Source organism: Citrus sinensis, chromosome 8, assembly GCF_022201045.2.
Source record: "Citrus sinensis cultivar Valencia sweet orange chromosome 8, DVS_A1.0, whole genome shotgun sequence".
NCBI classification, from domain to species: Eukaryota; Viridiplantae; Streptophyta; class Magnoliopsida; order Sapindales; family Rutaceae; genus Citrus; species Citrus sinensis.
The window spans coordinates 681,279-702,561 of record NC_068563.1 but is presented as its reverse complement, the minus strand read 5'-3'; the positions used below and the strand labels follow the sequence as shown (position 1 = coordinate 702,561).

At 34.8% G+C, this 21,283-nt stretch overlaps 4 protein-coding genes across 5 annotated transcripts; 1 reads left to right on the top strand and 3 right to left on the bottom strand.

Annotated features, from left to right (window-relative positions):
- Positions 1-172: 172 nt before the first annotated feature.
- LOC102611025 (F-box/LRR-repeat protein 10) lies at positions 173-3,309 on the bottom strand. 2 transcript variants are annotated; one of them, XM_006486608.4, is made up of 4 exons: positions 3,007-3,309; positions 2,475-2,680; positions 2,220-2,313; positions 173-1,775 (listed from the first exon to the last, which is right to left on the bottom strand). In XM_006486608.4, exons 1-4 carry the CDS (start codon positions 3,178-3,180, stop codon positions 324-326), a joined length of 1,926 nt encoding a protein of 641 aa, XP_006486671.2. In that variant the 5' UTR covers positions 3,181-3,309; the 3' UTR covers positions 173-323. The 2 variants fall into 2 exon arrangements, with proteins under 2 accessions (XP_006486671.2, XP_052288221.1); XM_052432261.1 differs by lacking the exons at positions 2,220-2,313; positions 3,007-3,309 and having other exon boundaries at positions 2,475-2,633.
- A 1,148-nt stretch (positions 3,310-4,457) lies between these two features.
- On the bottom strand, positions 4,458-6,717 carry LOC102610722 (heterodimeric geranylgeranyl pyrophosphate synthase small subunit, chloroplastic). The gene is made up of 2 exons (XM_006486607.4): positions 6,161-6,717; positions 4,458-5,462 (listed from the first exon to the last, which is right to left on the bottom strand). The coding sequence occupies exons 1-2, from the start codon at positions 6,497-6,499 to the stop codon at positions 4,797-4,799; spliced, it is 1,005 nt and encodes a 334-aa protein (XP_006486670.1). The 5' UTR covers positions 6,500-6,717; the 3' UTR covers positions 4,458-4,796.
- Positions 6,718-12,214: 5,497 nt separating this feature from the next.
- LOC102610423 (acetylserotonin O-methyltransferase) lies at positions 12,215-14,193 on the bottom strand. The gene is made up of 2 exons (XM_006486606.4): positions 13,408-14,193; positions 12,215-12,750 (listed from the first exon to the last, which is right to left on the bottom strand). The coding sequence occupies exons 1-2, from the start codon at positions 14,167-14,169 to the stop codon at positions 12,448-12,450; spliced, it is 1,065 nt and encodes a 354-aa protein (XP_006486669.3). The 5' UTR covers positions 14,170-14,193; the 3' UTR covers positions 12,215-12,447.
- A 5,860-nt stretch (positions 14,194-20,053) lies between these two features.
- LOC102609895 (shikimate O-hydroxycinnamoyltransferase-like) lies at positions 20,054-20,866 on the top strand. The gene has a single exon (XM_025101995.2). The coding sequence runs from the start codon at positions 20,054-20,056 to the stop codon at positions 20,864-20,866; it is 813 nt and encodes a 270-aa protein (XP_024957763.2).
- The last annotated feature ends 417 nt before the right edge of the window (positions 20,867-21,283 follow it).

Genomic DNA, 21,283 nt, shown 5'->3' with positions numbered 1-21,283 from the left:
AACACATAACTAAGTAATGCAACCGCTTCAATGATCTACGGCTCCGCAAGATTGTTCCTATGCACGATATGTTTGATTAAACATATCATAGCAAAGCCTGTTTCATTTTTAATCATTTCGTAGCAAAATGAAATCCTATGGAGTTATTAGCAAAGAACTACAATCAACAGTGTTCAAAAGCGAAAGCAAACTCAAGGCTTTGCGAAATTTAAACACAAATTTACATGTAAGAGTTAACAGTATGTAGATATACACAATCAATGAAAACTGATACAAGTTACACGTACATGCATACATACAAGGTGAAACCTTATCTTAGCAAATTACTCCATTGGTTCTGCATTGATTTCTGCATTGGCCATCTCCTCGTCGTTGTCACTCTCGTCCTCTCCTTCCATAAGCCACTGCTCAAGTTCGTCGACCTCATCATAGTCATGCATGTACATACCATCAGAGTTATCCCACTGGTCAACACCCAGTTCCTCACCACGGCAAGCCACGTTCAGGAATGGTCTACTCCTGGCTAAAGCATCTAAGATATCTCTATTTACACTCCCTGTCACTCCCAACCATCTCAACCTTGGAAAGTAAGGTTTCTTTAACCACCGGAATGCAAGCTGTGTTATGCCACCACAGTTATAAAGATCCAACAACCTTATGCTACTACCATACCATCTGTCGTCATCAACCAGCATTGAGGCCAGTGCAATAACAGAGGTGTCACCTATCAGCGGACATTGTCGCACTCGGAGTTCTGAGATTGGCACCCGACATGTTGCCAGTGTCAAAATCCCATTATCGGAGAGGTGTGGGAGATTTGACAGATCCAATTCTTGAAGCTGCAGTTTAGAAGTGCCATCAAACAGAGCAGAGATGCATTTGTCTGTGAGTCTCTTGCACCCTCTAAGAGACAACTTAACTAATGAAGTTATGACAGTGAGTCTTAAATAAGACACACCCACATCACTTATATCAGACCCATCCAATAATAAAATCTTCAATTGAGGAAGGGAACTGATTGCTCGAAGGGCTTCGTCCCCAAGGTTTTTGCAATCTCTCAAGTCAAGAACTTTAATACCTGTGTTGGATGCCAAGCTTTTGATGGCATGATTGGTTAGAAGATTACACCATCTCAAGCAAACATGTGTCAACGAAAGAGAAGTTGCAGAGATGTCATGGAAAACCAAATCGGTCAACTGAGTCCCATGAGACACCCTAAGCTTGTATAGGTTAGAGCAGGAATGCAGAATTGTCTTGAACCCTGTATCTGTAACACGACAGAAGCCACCAAGACAAATACTTTCCATGCTTGCACACTTGTCAGCCATTAAAAGAATGCCGAGATCATTAACTCTTCTAAAATAGGTGATGAGGAACTCCTGGCTCCGGATGAGTGAGAGGTGTTTCAATTTCCCATGTTGATTAATCTGTTGAAGGCCAGAGTTTGTGAGATCAAATGTTATCCTTGGTTCTATAAGGGGAGCATCTCGAAGATCCAAATGTGTCAAGGAGACAAGTCCTTGTGATATTGTGCCAACCATAGCATCAGTAATGTAGTCAACTGAAAGGCATAACTTCTGAATGCCTGGCAATATGGATGGTCGAATTTGGTTCGGTGATTGATGGGGTTCGACATTTGGGCTAAGCAATTCGGTCACCATAACAGAAGATATGTAGCCGATCTCAAGAGAAGTTAGCTTTTCTGAAGCTAAAGCCCAAACTCGAGCAAAGTTATGACGAAGAAAGAGTGAGATGTCAAACATTAGGATCAATGCCTACCAAAACAATCACAAAAACATTAGATAACAAGTAGTGGATGATCCAAAAATGTCACAGAAATTTCGAGTGCAAAATGTAAGATGAAAAATTAACATAACGTATCTAATACAAAGTAGATAAAAACATCAGCTGCGTAGAATCTAAGGAAACTTCAGCAGGTTCAACCAATTTTTTTTTTCCCTTTTTTAATATATTTAACCAGAATATCAACCAAATAGCTTCTTATCAACCAAATAGCTTCAAAGGAAACTTCATCATGTACAAAATTCATTTTTGTTTCTTAGATAATATTTTAACAGAAGTAGAAGAAGCTGATCAAATCCATGACTAAACCACCAGATGGCCCTGAAATCAACTGATCCATTTCAAATATCTAGACAAATTGTTTTCCCTATATTTTCCATTCACTCTTTTATTAACTACTCCGGAAACTAGCTTACTTCTAATTGAGGACAACCATTGAGCAACTCCTCCAAATCAGAGATATGAATAGACCGTCCCCTCTTTTCAGCAACAGAACCCAAGTACAGGGACCTGAAGGAAAGTTGACATAGAATCCAATAACAAGGTTGCTAATAATAAAGCGAAGCTAAATAAACTCATATATTTCACCATAATTATAGCAACAATGCGTTCTAGATCACAGCATGCGACTATTCTTATGAGGATAAAAGAGATGGGAATGAAGAATAGACCTTAGATCCTTGCATTTCCCTCCGATCTCAGAAAGCAACTTCCCACTAAAATCTGCACAATTATGCAGACAAAGCTCGTGCAATGTAGGCCGAAGCATAAGCTCAATGGCTGAATCATCAAGCTTACCACAATCAACCTTTAAGCTCCTAAGATATGGATTTGGTGGTAACAAAGGCTTGATAATTTCCGTCGACAGTGCAATATCCTTCAACGTAAATCCACCAACAAAGATCAATTCCACTTCATAAACGAAATCAACTAAAAAGAAACCAGAACCCACATAACTTCTCTTGAATTAATTTCATTCCAAAACAAATATAACATGCAAATAATTTGAGACTCTTTAGCTTTGATTTTCTTTCATTCTGCCCCCCACAAATTTTCACCAACATTCATATGAACCTCTGGGGTTTTCTCACACATGCTTTATTCATTAGAAGAAAAAAAAAAAAACCCACAATCAAATTAAGCAAGAAAAAAAGATAAAACTTTGATAACCAACAGCTGAAACGGCATAAACAAACAACTTACAAGAAGATGGAAACTGGTCAGAAAAGAGAGGATCTGAGCGGCACAGGCCCTGAAAGTACTGCAAGTAGCAGCAACGGAGGAGATCGAAGCCACGTCAAGCTTTGTGATTATGGTACACAAGAGAGCCGCAGGCAGCTGATCTAGGCTCTTGCCGCTGGTTTCGGCAGCGGCCATTTGCCTTTGCTTTCTTCTCTCGCAGACTCGATCTGTTGATAATTTGATTGAGTGTTGTTTTAAAGGAGAGGTTTCTTATCGGGTTCACTTTGGCTCGGCTTACTATGCTGACGCTGAATAGTGAATACTATGAATGTACTAGCAAGTAGTTGACATGTTAGATTTGCTATGTTATGAAATGGGATAATCACAAATACATCCTTTCACTTTATACTTTTCCAAGTAAGCGTATAGTTTGTTGATTTTGTATGAAATAGGTCACTTATCTTTATTTTACTTGGCCGCATTATCCTTTCAACCCTGACCCCCTTATCTTTTTCTTTTTTTGGATAGGGGGTGTTAATTTGTGCTATCGTATGAGGTTTGTGTTATGTCAAATTTAAATTAATATAAATATGACTTATTTATTATTCATGTCAAAATATTTACAGACACCACAAAATTGATATGATTACTAAATGAATCATTTTTATTAGACATGGCTAGTACAAGATACAAAATTGATATGATTACTAAATGAATCATTTTTATTAGACATGACTAGTACAAGATGAATGCAACTGCATGATTAATATCTAATTAACACTAGACATGGATGGGTAAATAGATAAATATTTTGACATAATACAATAGTAACAATATAAATAATATTCGTGTTATAAATATTCTTGTAGATTAAGATATTATAATATGAATATATTATGCTTCATAAATGAACTGCGACAAATAAGACACGATCATTGATTGTGTTAATTTCCTTTTGAACTTAAAATTTTGAGTATTTCAGTTGTTACACTAATGATTTGGGACCGATTTTGATGCAATGGAAAGATTCTGTCTTTACTGAGAAATTGCAAGAGTTTTAGGATCCGCTGTAAATATCTGAAGACGATATTCATACGGTAACTGTATTTGGAGTTCAGTTAACATCATTACGTTCCGTCCTTTGTCAACCGGGTTGGGTTGCCCGTTGGGCTGTAAAATGGTCTTTACGGGGATTGCCGGAAGAGTGGTGCCGCTGCCACCCCTCAATTTATCTTAAGAAACCCCTTTCTCAAATATAACTAATAAATCTCCAGAGGTTGTAGAGAGAGAGTCGAATATTAGTTTAAATAACTCTCTCCCTCTCCTCTGCTTAATCTTCTTATTCGTCTTCTTTTTGTTTGGTTTTTAATCTTAATCCAATCAGAAGCAAGGTTAAAATTGTAATCTTACAGACAAAGGGGAATCTTTTAAGACTTTGATTGAAACTTTGAAAGGATCTTAAATTCCATGAATGAAGAAGAAACAAAAGGATCTTAAATTCCTTCCTTGTTATTATATACCTCATTAATTTTTGTCAATGTCCGGCAAACACAATGTGCTTTTCTTTGACCCACATAACACTCTACAAGAGACAAAGTCACAATGCAGAAGTACAGCTACAAACACACAATCAAGTACAAGTTTCCTCCTTCAAAGGAAGACAGGCTTTATGTCAACCAGTTTACTGGTTAACTCAACTCTGTACTGTGTATCAAACTGCGAGATAATTCACAACAATCAACATTGTCCCAAAGCCCATCATCACCAATGCTAAATTCGTCCTCCTGCAGCATAATGCACAAAGGCTGACATCACCTTGAATCAACAACAGAAAATTCTCTATCCGCAGCATAATCAATAAAACTATAAAGCGGTAACACGTTGTCTCCATACTTCTTGAACCTATCCAATTCCTCTTTAGCCTTGGCTCTAAGTTCCTCAGCCACCTCCATAGCCTTCTCAACCCCGTAGAATGCCACATAGCTCTTCCCCTTCTTTTTCTTCTTCTCTTCATCTCTTGGAGTCTGTGCCTTTGCTTCCAATATGTCATCAACTACTTGGTATAATACCCCAACAGCTCTTCCATACCTCCGCAAGCTCTGTATCTCATCATCATCTGCACCAGCCAAGAACCCACCACACACCGCTGAGCACTCACTCATTTCACCGAATTTTTTCTCCTGGACAAATTCAACCAAGTTGGGTTCACCCTCAAGATCAAGGAACTGCCCGGCAGCCATGCCAGTGGACCCCACAGCACGGGCAATCTCAGCAATCACCCGAAGGACACGGGGCTCAGGCACGAGATGGGGGGGTGTGTGGGACACAATGTGTTGGAAACCAAGGGGGAAGAGTGCATCCCCTGCAAGGATAGCTATGTCAACACCATAGACTGTGTGGTTTGAGGGCTGACCTCGGCGAGATGGGTCATCATCCATGCAAGGAAGATCGTCATGAATCAATGAAGCAGCATGGACCTGTGATTAGAAAAAGGGGATAACCAATGCAAATACTCACAGCCATCCTCAGACCTTGTTATCCAACAGAAACATATTATTGAAATACTATACTTTTTTCTTAAACATCTTGAAATTACCAATATCAAAACTCGGATAAAATTTTTGCTGCAAAGGCAACAGAAAAAGCTTCTAAAATATTAAGAAATTTTTTTTTTTTTTTTGGTTGGCTGCACTAGATTGAGCCTTGAAACTAAATTCACTAGAAGATGTCTAATCGCAATTTCACTGTCAGATTGCTTAGAACACCAAAAATTAATGCATAAGAACAAGGAATGAGAAGCCTTTCACCACAATAGAATAAGCTTTTTAAATCTTTCTTCAGCAATTCTTACATGTTCAGAATCCTATAGGTATCATTCTCATTTACATCAAGATTCTCAAGCCTATAAAACTAAGTGCCACAACCAAACAGAATTATGGGCAAGATTCAAAGCACAAAACCATAAACTTTATCAAAACACTTATCAAATTCTTCATCGTCCCACTCCCACGGCAATTATAAACAACCAACACAAAAACAAGCCAACTGAAGATCTAATTCAACATCTTCCGATGCCCAAAAGTAAGCCCAATTCAAACTCTTCATAACCAACACAAAAAGAATAATAATAAAAATGTCAATAAACAAAAACAAAAATGAGCTGCACAAACCGTACCATTTCAAGAGCGCAAGCTGTGGGAAAAGCTGCAATCCGATTAACACCAAAGAGCTCGCAAGCTGCCACACACATGACAGGCGGCGCCCGCTTAGTTCCCTTGGCTAACACCGAATATCTCATGGATTCATAGATCTGCTCTGGGTACTTAACTGTGATTGCTTTTTCCAAATTCTGATCAATTTCAGTAATAAGGGTAGTCCAGTAAGTCTTCAAATCAAACTGGGTGGATCTCAACTGGCTTGCAGCAGAGACTGGTAAAGACGAACAACGAACGGGGAATTTTCTTGGAAGGCAAACACATGGCGGGTTTGCTAATAATGCTGATGAAAAAATCATTTTTTTTTTTAAAAAAATTGTTTCTTTGGTGTTTTGGAGTACAGGTTGAATTGAAGCGTTTGTGATTGTTCCGGCGTAAAGATTTTAGCATAAGGAAACAAGGATGGAAATTTTAATATATCTACAACGTGATTTCAGTGATAGGGGAGACGGCAAAATGGAAAACGATTAGGGATAATTACACTTGAATCCCTTTATTTATAGAAGTTCATAGTTGTTACCCTTGTGGCAAAAGGGTTCTTTAGTTTTAGGAAATGTCTTGTTATAGAAAAAACTTTTTATAGAAAAAGAAAGTTGGTGTTTCTTATATGAAATTTTAAACAATGTATTAATAAATTTTTAGGTCAACAATACATACAGAAAGAAATAATTTTTTAGGTCATTAAAATTGTATTACCCAAAGAGTAGTATAAACCTAAACTTTTAGGTCATTATAATTGTATTATCCAAAGATTAGTATAAAAGTCGGAGGCAATGACGGAGAAATTGATATAAAAATGAAATTTTTAAAAATTATTTACCATAAAGACACAGCTAATCAATTATAAACCCATTGGATCAATTCAGAAAGAAAAGAAAACAAAAAAAAAAAGAAGAAGAACGAAACCCAGTGTTATTATTGGTCATCACCTTCGTACATGACCCTTCTTATTGACATAATTAATTATTAAACACATATGATATTCAGTGATTCCCTTTCACACTTTAATTAGAAGATAACATGAATAATAAATTTTTAATGTTATAGTGAAAGATTAGTGCAACTAATAGGTTTTTATCGCTATAATGGAAGATTAATTAATGCAGCTTAAGATTTTTCACCTATCTGAATCAATTGAACATATAAACTATAATAAAATTTTTCTATAATTATAATGTTCAGACAAATTATTATTTTTAGTATGAGAAGGCAATGACAAATTATTTTACTATATTTAGTTTTATATTTTGGGAATATAAATATTTTTAATTATTTAATGAATTGTATAATTTTTAATTAATTGAAAAATTATGAAAATATAAGGTAATTGTCAAAATTTTTAATCAATTTTGAAATTTTTTTCTTAATTAAATACAAAATTAAGAAAATTTTTATTGTAGTTTGTATATTCAATTGATTCAGATATATAAACATAAATTTTTACACAAAATCTCAATCTTTAAATCATAATTAATTTAATAATTGAAATTAATGTGAATTTAAATTTCTTTTGTAATAAAAAAACTAATGAAATTGGGCTGCGCTAAAATTAATAATATTATTCTTTGTAATTATTATTAACTTTTTTAAATTCTACTTTCCTTGTTTCTCTACTTATCTATTCCTAATATCATCTTTTGAGCTTATTTGGGATTGCTTTTAATAGGTTTAAAAGTGATTTCAAAAATCTAAAAGTTAATTTTGGTGTTTGGTAAAAATAATTAAAATCACTTTTGTCAAAATCACCCACTTCTACAATTGAGTTTAAAAAGTATGGAAGGAATAACTTTTATATTTTGATTTTAAGAGCCAATTTTATCCTTTAATACAATTTCATAAATATTCTTAAAATTATTACCTAAACCCTAGAATTATCCTTATTCAAATCAGAAACAAAATCAATATTTTAATATTTTTTTAATTATAATTCATGTTTACCCTATTTCTTCTTCATATTTTACATTACATCAACAGTTCCCTACAACAAAGAGACAGGATACAATAATGTTCCCTACAACAGCGAAATATTTATTAATTTGTCTATAATAAAGTATATGAGCTAAAATATTTAGACAAATACATAATTAAACTAAAAATTTTCTATAATCATATTGTTCAACCAACAAAATGAATAAAAATTCACAAATGAAAGAAATGACCAAATATAATTAAACTAATATATATAGACTCTTCTACATGTTCTTAAAATATTCTTTATTACTCGTGACTCTTTCATTCAACTTATACTCAAGTTTATTTCCATATAAAAGCAATTGTTCCCTCTTAATGATTCTGTTTATGGTTTTCTCATACCATAATTTCTGCCCTCTACCAAGGCGACTAGCTTGTCTTCCATTTCGAAGGCTCGTGTGAATATTAAGTACTGAGGTTTGCCTCATTTTTGAAGTAAGATGGCGCTTCTCCATTAGTTCAATTTCACACCTCAACATATAATGTGTTCGAGGGATTCTCGATCTCCTTTAACATGCGAGCCTTAAAAACAAGTGTATTATCATCATCGTGTAAGGAGTTTATGAGGACTCGTTGATAATAATCCCAGTTTGTATACTTAATATACACTTTTCTGTACATTAAGCGGATAAAAATGCCATATATGTCTTCTATATTCATGCATATAGAACGATTATGGTCCATCTTATAATTCTCCATTTTCTTCACAAGCTCTTCATGAGATAAGTTATTATTAGTCTCAATTAGATCCATAAGTGAAACCCAAGCTCTAATTGTCATTAATCTCTCTTTCTCAATCCACAATTTTCTAACAGGAGGCATCTAAGACAAATAACACAAAATTGATATTAGTAATTGTTAACAAATGACTAAAATACGAGATATAATCAAATTTCAGCCACTTTCCATGAAAAACATATTTTCGAGCTCCCACTAGAGCGAAATATTTATTAATATATAATGCTCATCCAAGAAATAATATATATTTTGATCCAAATTTTATTTCAAAATTAAAAATTAAGAAACTTTGATTTTAAGTTAAAAATAAATAGAAAATTAAATCTCGGATCAAACGGCACCCAAATCAGAGTCCCGAATAGCAAGATATATTGAAAATATTAATCTGGACGCATTATACCACACACACGGTCAGGCGCGTGCGCAATTGCGCATGCACATAATCAGAGAGTGGGACCCATGCACCACCTCTTTCAGCTTCGATGACGTTGGGTCTGGCGCCTTCTGACTCGATTTTTTGTCATGGTTTCAATGATGGCTTTAGATTTTCAATCGGAGGTCAGAGTAAGCTGGAATCATCAAAAAACCAATTCTGGTACTATTCACCATCTTCTCCAAAATTAGGATTTGGAAAAATATACACCGTCCACCCGTTTTTTCCAACTTTTTCAAAAATACAATTCTGTTTTTTTTTTAGCTGGAATCCACCTAAAGTTACTTTTGGTTTCACTTTTCCACTTCCGTTTGGAATCCGTTAAGAAAACTAACGGAAACTTAAAAAATATCCATTTTACCCCTCAAAACGAAAATAACAATTTCACCCTAAAAATTGGCAAAAATAATCAAATTAAATCTAAATATTTTCCCCATCGGTTAATAAAGAAATTAATTCCACAACCATCAAATGCATGTTTTTTTTTTTAAATATGCATGTAATTAGAATGCTAAATTATAATAGTAGTATTAAAAATAGCTCAATCTCGCAAACCATCAATTGAATTTAAAATAAGTAGATTTTTATTATTTATTGAGGAGTAATGATACAGCCACAAACTATTGTACAAACTTATTTTGTATAAACTGACGTGGCACTAATTCATTGGTTGAATGAAAATATAAAATAATGAAAACAAGTCATATGGGCCAAGTGATATTTAATTCAACCAATCTTATCATGCCACATAAGTTTGTACAAAATAAGTTTGTACAAGAGTTTGTGGCTATATCATTACTCTTTATTGAGTTATAATCTCTAGTAGTTAAGATTTTTTTATACTTCATTAACGTACCAATAACGATATTTATCATTAAATCTGATTATTTTAGGCTCTTTTTAAGGTGAAATTGTAATTTTCGTTTTGGGGGTAAAATGGTCATTTTTTAAAGTTTCCTTTAGTTTCCTTAACGGATTCCAAACAGAAGTGGAAAAGTGAAACAAAATGGAACTTTAAGTGGATTCCAGGAAAAAAAAAAAAGAAAAAGAATTGTGTATTTTTGAAAAAATTGAAAAAAACGGGCAGACGGTGGATATTTTCCCTTAGGATTTCGGAATTTTGTAACCCTAATTCGACCATATTCATATTTTGGCTATAACTTTCTCGTTTTTAAGTCCTTTTTTAACAAATCACATATCGTTAGAAAGCTCTTGAAAAGATCTTTCCAATGATATATAACACAGAATGCCAAATTTTCTAGATCAAAAGTTATGATCAAATAAATATTTAGGTCTCATGTTTTAATTAGGGTTTATACAGATTAAACCCTAGGTTGCATTTATGTCCATCAATTCCAGAATTTTTACAGTGATTCTAGCATTCCAGAATATAAACTGAACGCCACCAGATTATATATTTCATGAAAAATAATTAACACATAAAATTCATACATTTTTCATGAAATAAACTCAACCATTCATACGAATCCAACACAAAAAAATGCTTTGATACCAATGAAGGAAAAAAAATTAAGGATTTTAGAAATACATTTCTTCTCGAATTAAGTAGTGGAATAATTGAGTGTTGGATCACGTTAATGGTCAGAAAGAAATCACAAGCAGAAATCCTCCTCTAATAATAGTATAAATGCCTTCTTTCTGATGAGTTGTTCAAAGTTCTTATTCTTTCTTCTCTCCTTTTCTCTCTCTGCTCTTCACATTCTGATTTTTTTAAGGGAGTTTTTATATATCTTGGAAACTAACATGGGAAATTGATTTTAAATCAATTTCTTTCAATTCCCAATAATAGGGATGGCAATGGGGTGGGGTGGGGTGGGGTGGGGGTGGGGGTGGGGTGGGGTGGGGGTGGGGGTGGGGGTGGGGAGGCCTACTCCATTTCCCACCCCGTTAGAAATTTTTGCCTCCATTCTCCACCCCATTTCTCAATAAATTTAGTGGGGTGGGGAATGATTTCCCCATCCACACCACATTCCCCATTCATCTATTTTATAATATGTATAAATATATTATTTTAGTAAGTTAAAAATTAGAGACTTAAAATAAAATCATCATCATATTATAAAGTATTTAAATTCTTTTAAAAAAATATCTAAAAGTTTGAAACAATATCTTAAAATGATATTAAAAGTGAAAAATATTTAAAGAGCGTAGCACCTTAAAAGAGAAAAGAAAATATAACAATGTTTCATAGTTGAAAAATATTATAGGATTTTCTTTCATTCATATCTTGTTTATATTGCATAAAAATTAAAAAAAAATTATTAATTGACATTATAATTGATAAAATAAAAATTATTAACTAAGAATTTAAAACATATTTATATATAATGGTAGGGGTGGGCATTTTACCCAACCCGACCCGACCCGAATACCCGATTGGGTTCTTAAAAAAAAAAAAAAAACGTACTGACCCGAATTGACCTAATTTCAACCGACCCGAACTGACCCGAACTGACCCAATTTCAACCGACCCGAATTGACCCGAACTGACCCAATTTCAACCGACCCGAATTGGCCCGAATTGACCCGAACTAACCTAAATTGACCCGAACTCAATCCTACCCATTTTAAATCCAACCCGAACATAACCCGAATTAATGACCTGACCCGAACCGACCCGAACATAGTTCGGGTCGGGTCATTAATTCGGGTTATGTTCGGATTGTTCCTTGTCTAACCCGAACAACCCGAAACCTGATCAGGTTGACCCGAACCCGACCCGAACCCGATTTTGCCCACCCCTATATAATGGGGATTGGGGTGGGGGTGGGGTGGGGAGTACAAAACCAAATCCCACCCCGGGATTATTTTACCCCCACTCTCCACCCCATTCCCCAAAAATTATTCAAAATTTTTTCCATTTGGGGTGGGGCTCCAAACCTGTAGAGGATTTTACCATCTCTACCCAATAACCGCGCACATGTGCAGATCGAGTTGGGTTGGCCCATCATGGGCGACCCATCCATTTAACAAAACATAATAAATAAACACAAACAATTCAGAGAGCTTCCTTATTACAAATCTCAAAACCTTATGGAAGATTTCTGTTTATTCTTCAGATCCAAACAATGTATTTAATATTTATTAAGGAAAAGCCTCAATAAGTGATTGAACTGCATGAATAGATGTGATGTTATATCTGCTAAATCCAGCTTGGCGAAGAACATAGTCCCATTCCTTCAAGCTTCTTTCTTTGCCTTTGTTAGTGTGAGCCATCATCACCATGTCTAGCATCAACCTTACTGACTTAAACTTGTTGTCTACTTCATCATCCTCTTCAATTATTGCTTCAACAATTATTACTTTCCCTTTGTCCTTTGTAATAGCTTCTTTACAATTTTTGAGGATCTTGATGCATTCATCATCTCCCCAATCATGCAAAACCCACTACAATTTATAAAATTACTAGTTGGCTTGAACTCACTTTCACTTACTAAGAAAAAAATAAATTTATGAATAAAATAAAAGAACAACATCATGATGCGAAATTTTCTATTAAGTTAACTAATAACAGTCAAAAAGCTGTTTGTTTGGGAGTGAGGTAGTGTGATTTTAAATGAAAATTTATTTTTAAAAATAATGATACAATTGTTGTCAAGCGTAGATTGTTTTTATTAAATATCTTCATTACTTATTTATTTTTAATTTTGTCTCCATACCTGATTTTACTAAATGATTTATTTGTCATATTATTGAAATGGAAAATCGCCACCCCTAATATTTTAATTTCGACTTTTATCGTTATCTCTCCATATTTTTGTAACACCACGTTTATTATTTAATTTTGTGGTTGGGATGAGTTTTTCTCCGAGAGTTTTCATGATGTCAAAGGAGTAACAATATATTATCAAAACTATAATTAAAAGTAATTGAGGGTAAAGATAGAAAACATTGGGAATCTCCATTTTGAAGTTAAGTTGAAACACGATAGTTACAGAAATCACCCTAAAGTAACAATCTTAATTATTCATTAATAAACATGTTTTAATCAATTAATCTTCCGAATTATTATGAAATATTACCGGCAATTAATCAAATACTAACCTTGATGATAGCAGCATCAGCCTCGGGAACACCATCAAACATGTCGCCTCCAACGTGCTCAACCCCATGGCACTTCTCAGCGACACACACAACATGGGGAAGATCAAAATTAATGCCTCTAATCCGAGGAAAAGCTTTAGTCAACGTCCGCAAAGTTGTCCCGTCGTTTCCGCCGATATCCACTAGGGTTTCAATCCCATCAAACACCTCGGGACAACCTTCAATGATTGCACGCATTGCCAATCTAGTATCGCAAGCCATTGCATCATTGATGAGCTTGCTGTGAGCTGCATCTGCGGCTGCATAGCTCCATACATCCTTGCCATGAGCCTTATCAAATGCAGACGTTCCATTGGCTAAAACACGAGTGCCTAGGCTGTGCCAAGGTGCCAGCATCACTGGGCTGCTCTCGAGCAATATAAAAGCAGCCATGTTGTTTTCTCCATGTCTCATCAAACGCCGAGATAAAGGCGTTTGTTGAAAGGCCATAGAGCCTTGGCTGGTGGGAACCTCTTTGAAGAACTTTAGGTGTATTAGGAATCTCATTATGCGTTGAAGAAGTGATGGATCACACTTGAGAGCTGAGGCTAGCTCGTTGAGTGTAATAGGGCTCCCCTTTTCTTCAACGGCCTCAGCTATGCCAAGCTCTACGGCACATTTCACTACTGCCATGTTTGTAAAACCAAATACATATTTCCAAATTTCAACCTTTGCATCATCTTCTTCTTTCTTCATCATCACTTGCACTTTTGTTTCTTCCATCTCTCTGTGTGAAAATTCAGGTTGAATGTACCTTCTTATTTATACCGTAAAATTTGAAAACAAAGTAGTTTTTTTATTGGATTCGGTCTGATTTTGTGAATATATTAAATTATATACCAATCAAAGTAGCCATATTTGATACGTCGTTTCTTTCTTATTGGATAACTTATTTTTCATAAAACATGAAACAGACACAACAGCTTACAGGCCAAACTTTATTTATGGGTTACACTGAAGCTTTGCACGTTAATAATGTGCTTTAGGTAGGTACATGCACACGTTAACTAATCCTTCCACTTTTTTTTCCAAAAATAGCACCTTTTTTTTCCAATATAAATTAGCCGGCCGCTACAATCTACACACGTTAACTAATCATTCCATTTTTTTTTCCAAAAATAGCACCTTTTTTTTCCAATATAAATTAGCCGGCCAATACAATCTACCAATTAATCGATCAATTAGCCTTCAATAATATCGGTAGTTCAGCATAGTTGTACTCTGGTGTTTCTAGCTAGGGATATTAATTTGCCTAGTTGCTGTTTAATTTAGTATGCATGGCAGATTCGGATTAAGATGTTTTCATTTGGGTTTTAAGCTCAAGTTGATCGAGTGCTTGTCGTCTGCGATCAGGTTAGCACTTGAGCTGCTCACAGTTTAGCTAATCTTGGATTGCAATATTCATAATCATACTATAAGGATTTTCCCCCCATAAATTTTATCCGATCACAGAGAATCCGCACCTTATTATTTTCTTGGATGATTTGTTTATTTAGCATGTTTTATTAGTATTATATTCCCACTGGGTATAAATTATACCATATATAAGAGTTTGCCCAATTCCGATTGAACAATATATGCGTAGCGTATTCCAATATTCTAAAGAAGATGTCCGCCTTATTAATTAGTACAATCTAAAGTACCTTTAACAGTTCAATTAAAGCTTGGAACATATTGATAAATTTGTATTTGATTTGTTCTTGTTGGGCTTGAACCAGCAAGCTGCTAATTCATGTAATGCCCGAGATCCAATCTTGAGCCTCAGATTCCCAAATCAAAACCTAATAGCATAACACAGAAAGCAACAAGAATTAAACACAGAAAGCAATGAGAATTAAACTCAGAAAGCAACAAGAATCACCAAATCAACACAAAGGATTAGAGTGATTCGGCTAGAGTACAAGATACAATGTTAACAAGGAAGTGTAAACGAGCTGCATGAGCCAAAGATCACGTTCTGGGTCTTGTAACAAATCCAGAAATTTCCGACATTTTCCAACAACCATAACAGCAATTCTGAATTGAATGGCTTCACTCCACATGTCTCACATGTACGTATTGGCTTCAGGCACCAACACGGCAGTTTAGACATGTTGTAGATGTCTTAATGCGTCTAAGAGATTCACGTGATTCATCACCTGCTTCAATAATGGCACCAGAGGACATTAAAATGCTACCATAAAAGTCTGCAGATGATGAGTGATGGCATGTCAGGAACTCTTTGACCGAGGAAATGACATGCCTGACGGGTCTGAATTCACTCCCGACAGTTCCATATCATTGGTACCATTAAGTCTTTATATTTTGTTAAGTAGTGATGAAATTCAGTCACTTAAGAGGACTTTCAAGAAATGTACTGTGTATAAAGATGAAATAGCATAATTGGAGAAAGGTTGAATCGAAGATAAACTAAACAAGGCTAATTAAATAGACCATTTACAAGGATAAAATATCCTTAATGGTACCGATAGAGATAAAGTATTAAAAACCAAAAAAAGAAAAAGAAAAAGAAAAAATTTATTTGGAGAATGAAATAGGGTGATCACGATAAGGTATTAACTCAAATATTATCGTGCTCCCCTCAAAATAAAAAGTGAACAAAAAATTAATAGGTTATTAGGAGTAATTTTGGTGACTCTGAGCAGATCATCTCGACCAGAATGTAATTTTAGTGACGTTGGGTAGGCCACCTTGACCAGGAGGTAATTCTGGTGACCTTGAGCATGTCATCTCGACCAGGAGATAATTCTGGTGATTTAAGTAGACCACCTCGACCAGAAGGTAATTCTGGTGATCTTGAACAAACTAACTTGACCAAAAAGTAATTCTGGTGATCTTGAACAAACCACATTGACCAGGAGGTAATTTCAATTACCTTGGCCAGATGGGTGTTGAGGAGACATTTTACTAAGTCACCAGGAAGCAAAATTCAATCAAAACGTACATCACTTATTTTCTCCAAAATATTAGGAATCAGATTCTTAGTGGGCTGAAAATTAGTAGTCTTCTTCAGAATTCTAGAGGGGAGGATTATAACCTCTATAAAAACCCCTAAAAATTCTAAACCAAGTAAGTAATCTCTCTTTCTACCACTGAACTTTCTTCTTCTTCTTGTTCTTTCTATCTCTAAATTTTTTTTTGCAGTCTTTTTTAGATCTTTTTTAAAGCTTTCTTGTTCAAAAGCAAACAAAATTAAGCCACGCAAGTTGTGGCATAATTTTTTTTTAAAAAACTCGATTAATGACTTGAACGTCGAATAGTTCAGGCTGAAACAACATCCAGCATCCCCCTAACTATTTCCATGAGTGCAGGTGAGTTTCGTAAGAAGTGCTCGTGGTCACAAGAATCTACTCGAGCAAAAAAGATGCGAGCAAGTACGGTCTCCCATTAGTATAAATTTAAGTGTTGGTGTGGAGACACTGCCACAACTCTTCCACCTACCATATGCGTCAATTAGTCATGTCACTGCTGTTACCTAGAGCTGCCGTAACATAACCCGACTCCTACTTGTCACATATTAATAATATTTTATGATTTGAATGATTTATTGTAAGAATATTTTGTCGATGAAATCATGAAAAGACAAGTAAGTTTGCTATTTCAAAAATTCAGAGGTCCATCAATTTGTGGGGAGAGTTTTTGGTATAACGAGATAATAGCTTCAGTACTACGTACACTTGTGTTAATTAATTTGTCGAGGCACAAGCGATGATAAAAATTCGGATACCGGCTCTCCAAAAACAACTATTCGTTCAATCTGAATTCACCAACTATTCAAAAGCAACTTCCCATACTCTTCTTTCAATTCATCAACAAAGATTTTTCTATCGTATCACTTTTCTCATACCAGTGCAAGCTTGGATTTGGCTGATAACTCCAAATTCGTAGTGATTTTTTTTTTTCTTTTTCCCCTCTCATTCAAGTATGTTCTTTACTTCTTTAAACTTCTTATTTTAACTTCTTCTTCACAATAATTTTTTACTTAGGTCTTCTTATTCTTCAACTCTTCTTCTTTTTAATTCTATGATCAAATGACACAATACATGTCTACAAGATGGATATTTTATTAATATCAATTTATTTTAATATAAAAAATTAAAAATTAAAATTTTTTTTTTTTATAGGTTCGTGCTATGCTACTCACAAAATCCGCCCGACTTAAACCCACATGATTCCATATGTAAAGTGCATTCACTACGTCCCGTGAGGCAGGCTACATTCGTAGCTTATAATGTCAAGTTTACGTGATTTTGTTAATGATTTATTTATTTATTTTTATTTTTAAAACTATTTTTTAATAAATTAAATCTTAAAAAATTTAATTTTTCCATTAAAAAATTCACAAGCCTGTCATCTTGTGCGGCAGAAAGCTTTTGCCTTTTTGTTACAACAACGAGGCGTACGTCCGACAAGGACGACCTTTATTTTATTTTTCCCAAACATGAGGTGGTCTTTAGTGGGTCCTAATTATGAGAGGTGCATTTAAATTCATACCACAACCTAGAGTAATCCACACTCGTACTGGTTGGATGACCTTTATTTTTTTTTTGTTTGGACCACGAGGTGGTCTTGAGTGGGCTCCAACTGTGGGAAGCACCTTTAAGCTCGTACCACAACTCAGAATAATCCCGGCTCGCACTGAGTCGGCCCGTAAGAGATAAAATGCTAGCTAAAGTGGTGACTTCATACGAGAGTGAGACTTAAACTCCTGACCTCTTTTAAAGAGTGAGAGTGCCGAACCATTCACACCAACCAACTTTGGTTGAAAATGAGAACCTTTATGATGAACCTTAAACGTGGCAAGGACCCGTTCAGCAATAAGTGACGATAAAGGCAGGTACCAGCACTTTCAAAAACAACTACTCATTCTCGCCCTTTAATTAAGTTCATAAACAAAATTTGGTCTACATATCATCTCTCATAGCAGCACTTGCAAGCTTGGATTCGGCCGATTACTACAAGTTTTGCAGGGAGTACTCTTTTTAAGTTCTCATTCCTGGTTTGTTTTCTACTTGTTTTGCTTTCCTATTTTTTATATGTTCAAGATGCAAAAGTAATTAATGCACTATTACGTACTATGATAGAAACCCAATTCGTTAATTTATTATATGATTTTAAATTTTATACTAATTAATTTTGTGCTCATTCTCATGTGGTAATAGTGACACAAATGGAAATTAACGTGAAGGAGTCAACAATTATACGCCCCGCTCATGAAACTCCCCAAGAATGCCTATAAATTTCTGAGTTAGACATGCTAGTGCCAACAGTTCACGCCCCTGGTGTGTATTTCTATCGGCGGCCAAGTGATTCTTCCAATTTCTTTGAAGCCGGCTTGCTGAAGGAGGCTTTGAACAATGTGCTCGTGCGATTTTACCCCATGGCGGGAAGATTGGGGAGGGATGAAAACGGCGTAATTCATATTCAATGTAACGGAGAGGGAGCCTTGTTTGTAGTGGCTGAAACGAGTTGTGTTATTGATGATTTTGGTGAGTTTGAATCAGGCTTGAAGCTTCTGAATTTTGTTCCCAACGTTGATTACAGCAACGATATATCTTCTTATCCATTGCTGCTGGCACAGGTACAAGCAGAATTAGTACCCTCTCTTCTCTTTATCTGAGTTTTCTTACACCTATATTAGTGATGATAGTTTATAACTGTGATTTCACTACTTTTATATTTGGATATGGATTCTGTGCTTATCTAAGCTTTTGGTAGTCTTTGTAAGATATTGCCACATGTGACATTTATGATTTTTAATGGTTAAGATTTATTTTTTTTCCTTTTTTTTTCCTTATTTTAACCTATTATCTTTTAATTGCCTTGTGAAAACAATCTCTTCTTCTTGTTGCGTTATTTTTTTTTTAATTCTGCAGCATTTTTTTAATTTCATGAACATATGAAAACTAATATTTTTTTAATACAAAATATAAGTTAAAATTATTTTCCCAACCGAAGTCAAACTAACTCTTCCAGTAAAAAATAATTATTTCCTTATTTTAGACAAACTTAGAGAGAAAAAAAAAAAGAATTCCAACAAATCTAAATGAGATGCATGTTGAAATTTAATCTTCCATGAACCAATTTCTTTGTTTTCATGGAAAATTTATTTATTGTTTTTCTTTCTTTATAATCTGTTAAATTTAAGCTTGAATATGAGTTATTTGTGATTAGAGGGAGTTTAAAAGAAAAAAATGACGATTCAGAGGGTGAAAAGAAGAAAGAAAAAATTGTATTTTATTTTTTGAAATAAGAAAAAAAGATTAGTTAATTAATAGAGAATCTCTTAAGATAAGGAGAAAGAAAAGAAAAAAATAAATTTTAACCATTAAAAGTTATAAATACCACGTGTCGCAAGATCTTACAAAGGTTAGTAAAAAATTAACTAAGCACTGGATCTAAATCCTTTATATTTATAATGGTTAACCATCAATCACCCACATAAATTTTGCTACTATGAAAATTCAAACTATTTTTATATTTGTGTATTCATTATTTTGATTAGGTAACTCATTTCAAGTGTGGAGGAATTTGTCTTGGAATTTTGACGCACCATACTTTGACCGATGCAACTTCAACTTTCTACTTCATCAAAGCATGGGCCGAGATGACACGTGGTGTCCCAATTAGCATTCCACCACCATTAATTGATCCAACGTTATTATTAGGCCTTAGAGTCACAACTTCTCCAAAATTCCATCACATAGAATACGACCCACCTCCTTCCATTAATGCTTCCACTCAAAATACACTATTCCAATCAAATCTTGAACCCGTTTCCTCTGTTATCCTTAATTTGTCAGTTGATCAAATCAATACACTTAAGACAAAATCAAAGGAAAATCATGGATCTACTATCAATTTTACCAAGTTTGAGGTCATAGTTGCACATTTATGGCGTTGCTTGTGCAAGGTGCGTGGATTGCCCGATGATCAAGCCAGTAAGTTACTCATTCCAATAAATGGACGATCTAGATTGAATCCGCCACTCCCATCTGGATATATTGGCAATGTACTCTTTACTGGTACTTCGATTGCCTTATCAGGTGATATCCTATCAGAACCGTTGAATTTTACCGCAGAACGAATTCATAAAGCATTAATGCGGATGGATGATGAGTACTTGAAATCAGCTCTTGCTTACCTAAAGCAGCAGCCTGATCTATCAGTTTTAAAACGAGGAGCACACACTTTTAAGTGTCCTAATGTCAATGTATCCAATTTGTTTCATATGCCTATATATGATGCAAATTTTGGGTGGGGGAGGCCATTGTTTTTCAGGCCGATAGTCCTCTATGATGGGCTAACACACATTTTGCCCAGTCCAAGCAATGACGGGAGCTTATATTTGGTGACAAACTTGGAAACTCGATACATCCCGCTCTTCAAGAAGTTGTTTTATGAGATCTTTGCTTTGTGAGATCTTCATGGGAGGAGTAGGATTGGGGCAAGAATAAGAATCTTATCTTAAAATTTTATCCATTTTGTCAATTATATTGTTTGTTCCAACTCTAAATTATTTTTATGCAATGATCTCTCAATTACCTTTGCCCAATCGAAATCTTGATTTCGCTACATTGTATGATTTTCTTGCTGTTGAGCTTGAACCAGCGAAGGATCTGATTCAAGACACGCCAAGATCCAATCTTACACTAATAACTCCCGTCCAACCATCCGTAATCTAAGTGACCAAGATTTGCTTCGATCAAAATATTACAAGAATCAATCACAAAGAATCCACAAGAATAAAAAAATTAACAGAAGAGATTCATAGTGGTTCGGCCATGAACTAGCCTACATCCACTGTGGAAATTGAAGAGAGATTTTACTAGTTTTG

Excerpts from the sequence above, each read along its gene's own strand:
- LOC102611025 (XM_006486608.4), bottom strand. The coding sequence starts at position 3,180 with ATGGCCGCTGCCGAAACCAGCGGCAAGAGCCTAGATCAGCTGCCTGCG. Across the intron at positions 2,314-2,474 it reads GGGAAATGCAAGGATCTAAG|GTCCCTGTACTTGGGTTCTG; the intron begins GTCTATTCTTCA and ends ACTTTCCTTCAG. Across the intron at positions 1,776-2,219 it reads ATGGTTGTCCTCAATTAGAA|GCATTGATCCTAATGTTTGA; the intron begins GTAAGCTAGTTT and ends TTGTTTTGGTAG.
- LOC102609895 (XM_025101995.2), top strand. The coding sequence starts at position 20,054 with ATGACACGTGGTGTCCCAATTAGCATTCCACCACCATTAATTGATCCA.
- LOC102610423 (XM_006486606.4), bottom strand. The coding sequence starts at position 14,169 with ATGGAAGAAACAAAAGTGCAAGTGATGATGAAGAAAGAAGAAGATGAT. Across the intron at positions 12,751-13,407 it reads CTGATGCTGCTATCATCAAG|TGGGTTTTGCATGATTGGGG; the intron begins GTTAGTATTTGA and ends TATAAATTGTAG.
- LOC102610722 (XM_006486607.4), bottom strand. The coding sequence starts at position 6,499 with ATGATTTTTTCATCAGCATTATTAGCAAACCCGCCATGTGTTTGCCTT. Across the intron at positions 5,463-6,160 it reads CAGCTTGCGCTCTTGAAATG|GTCCATGCTGCTTCATTGAT; the intron begins GTACGGTTTGTG and ends TTCTAATCACAG.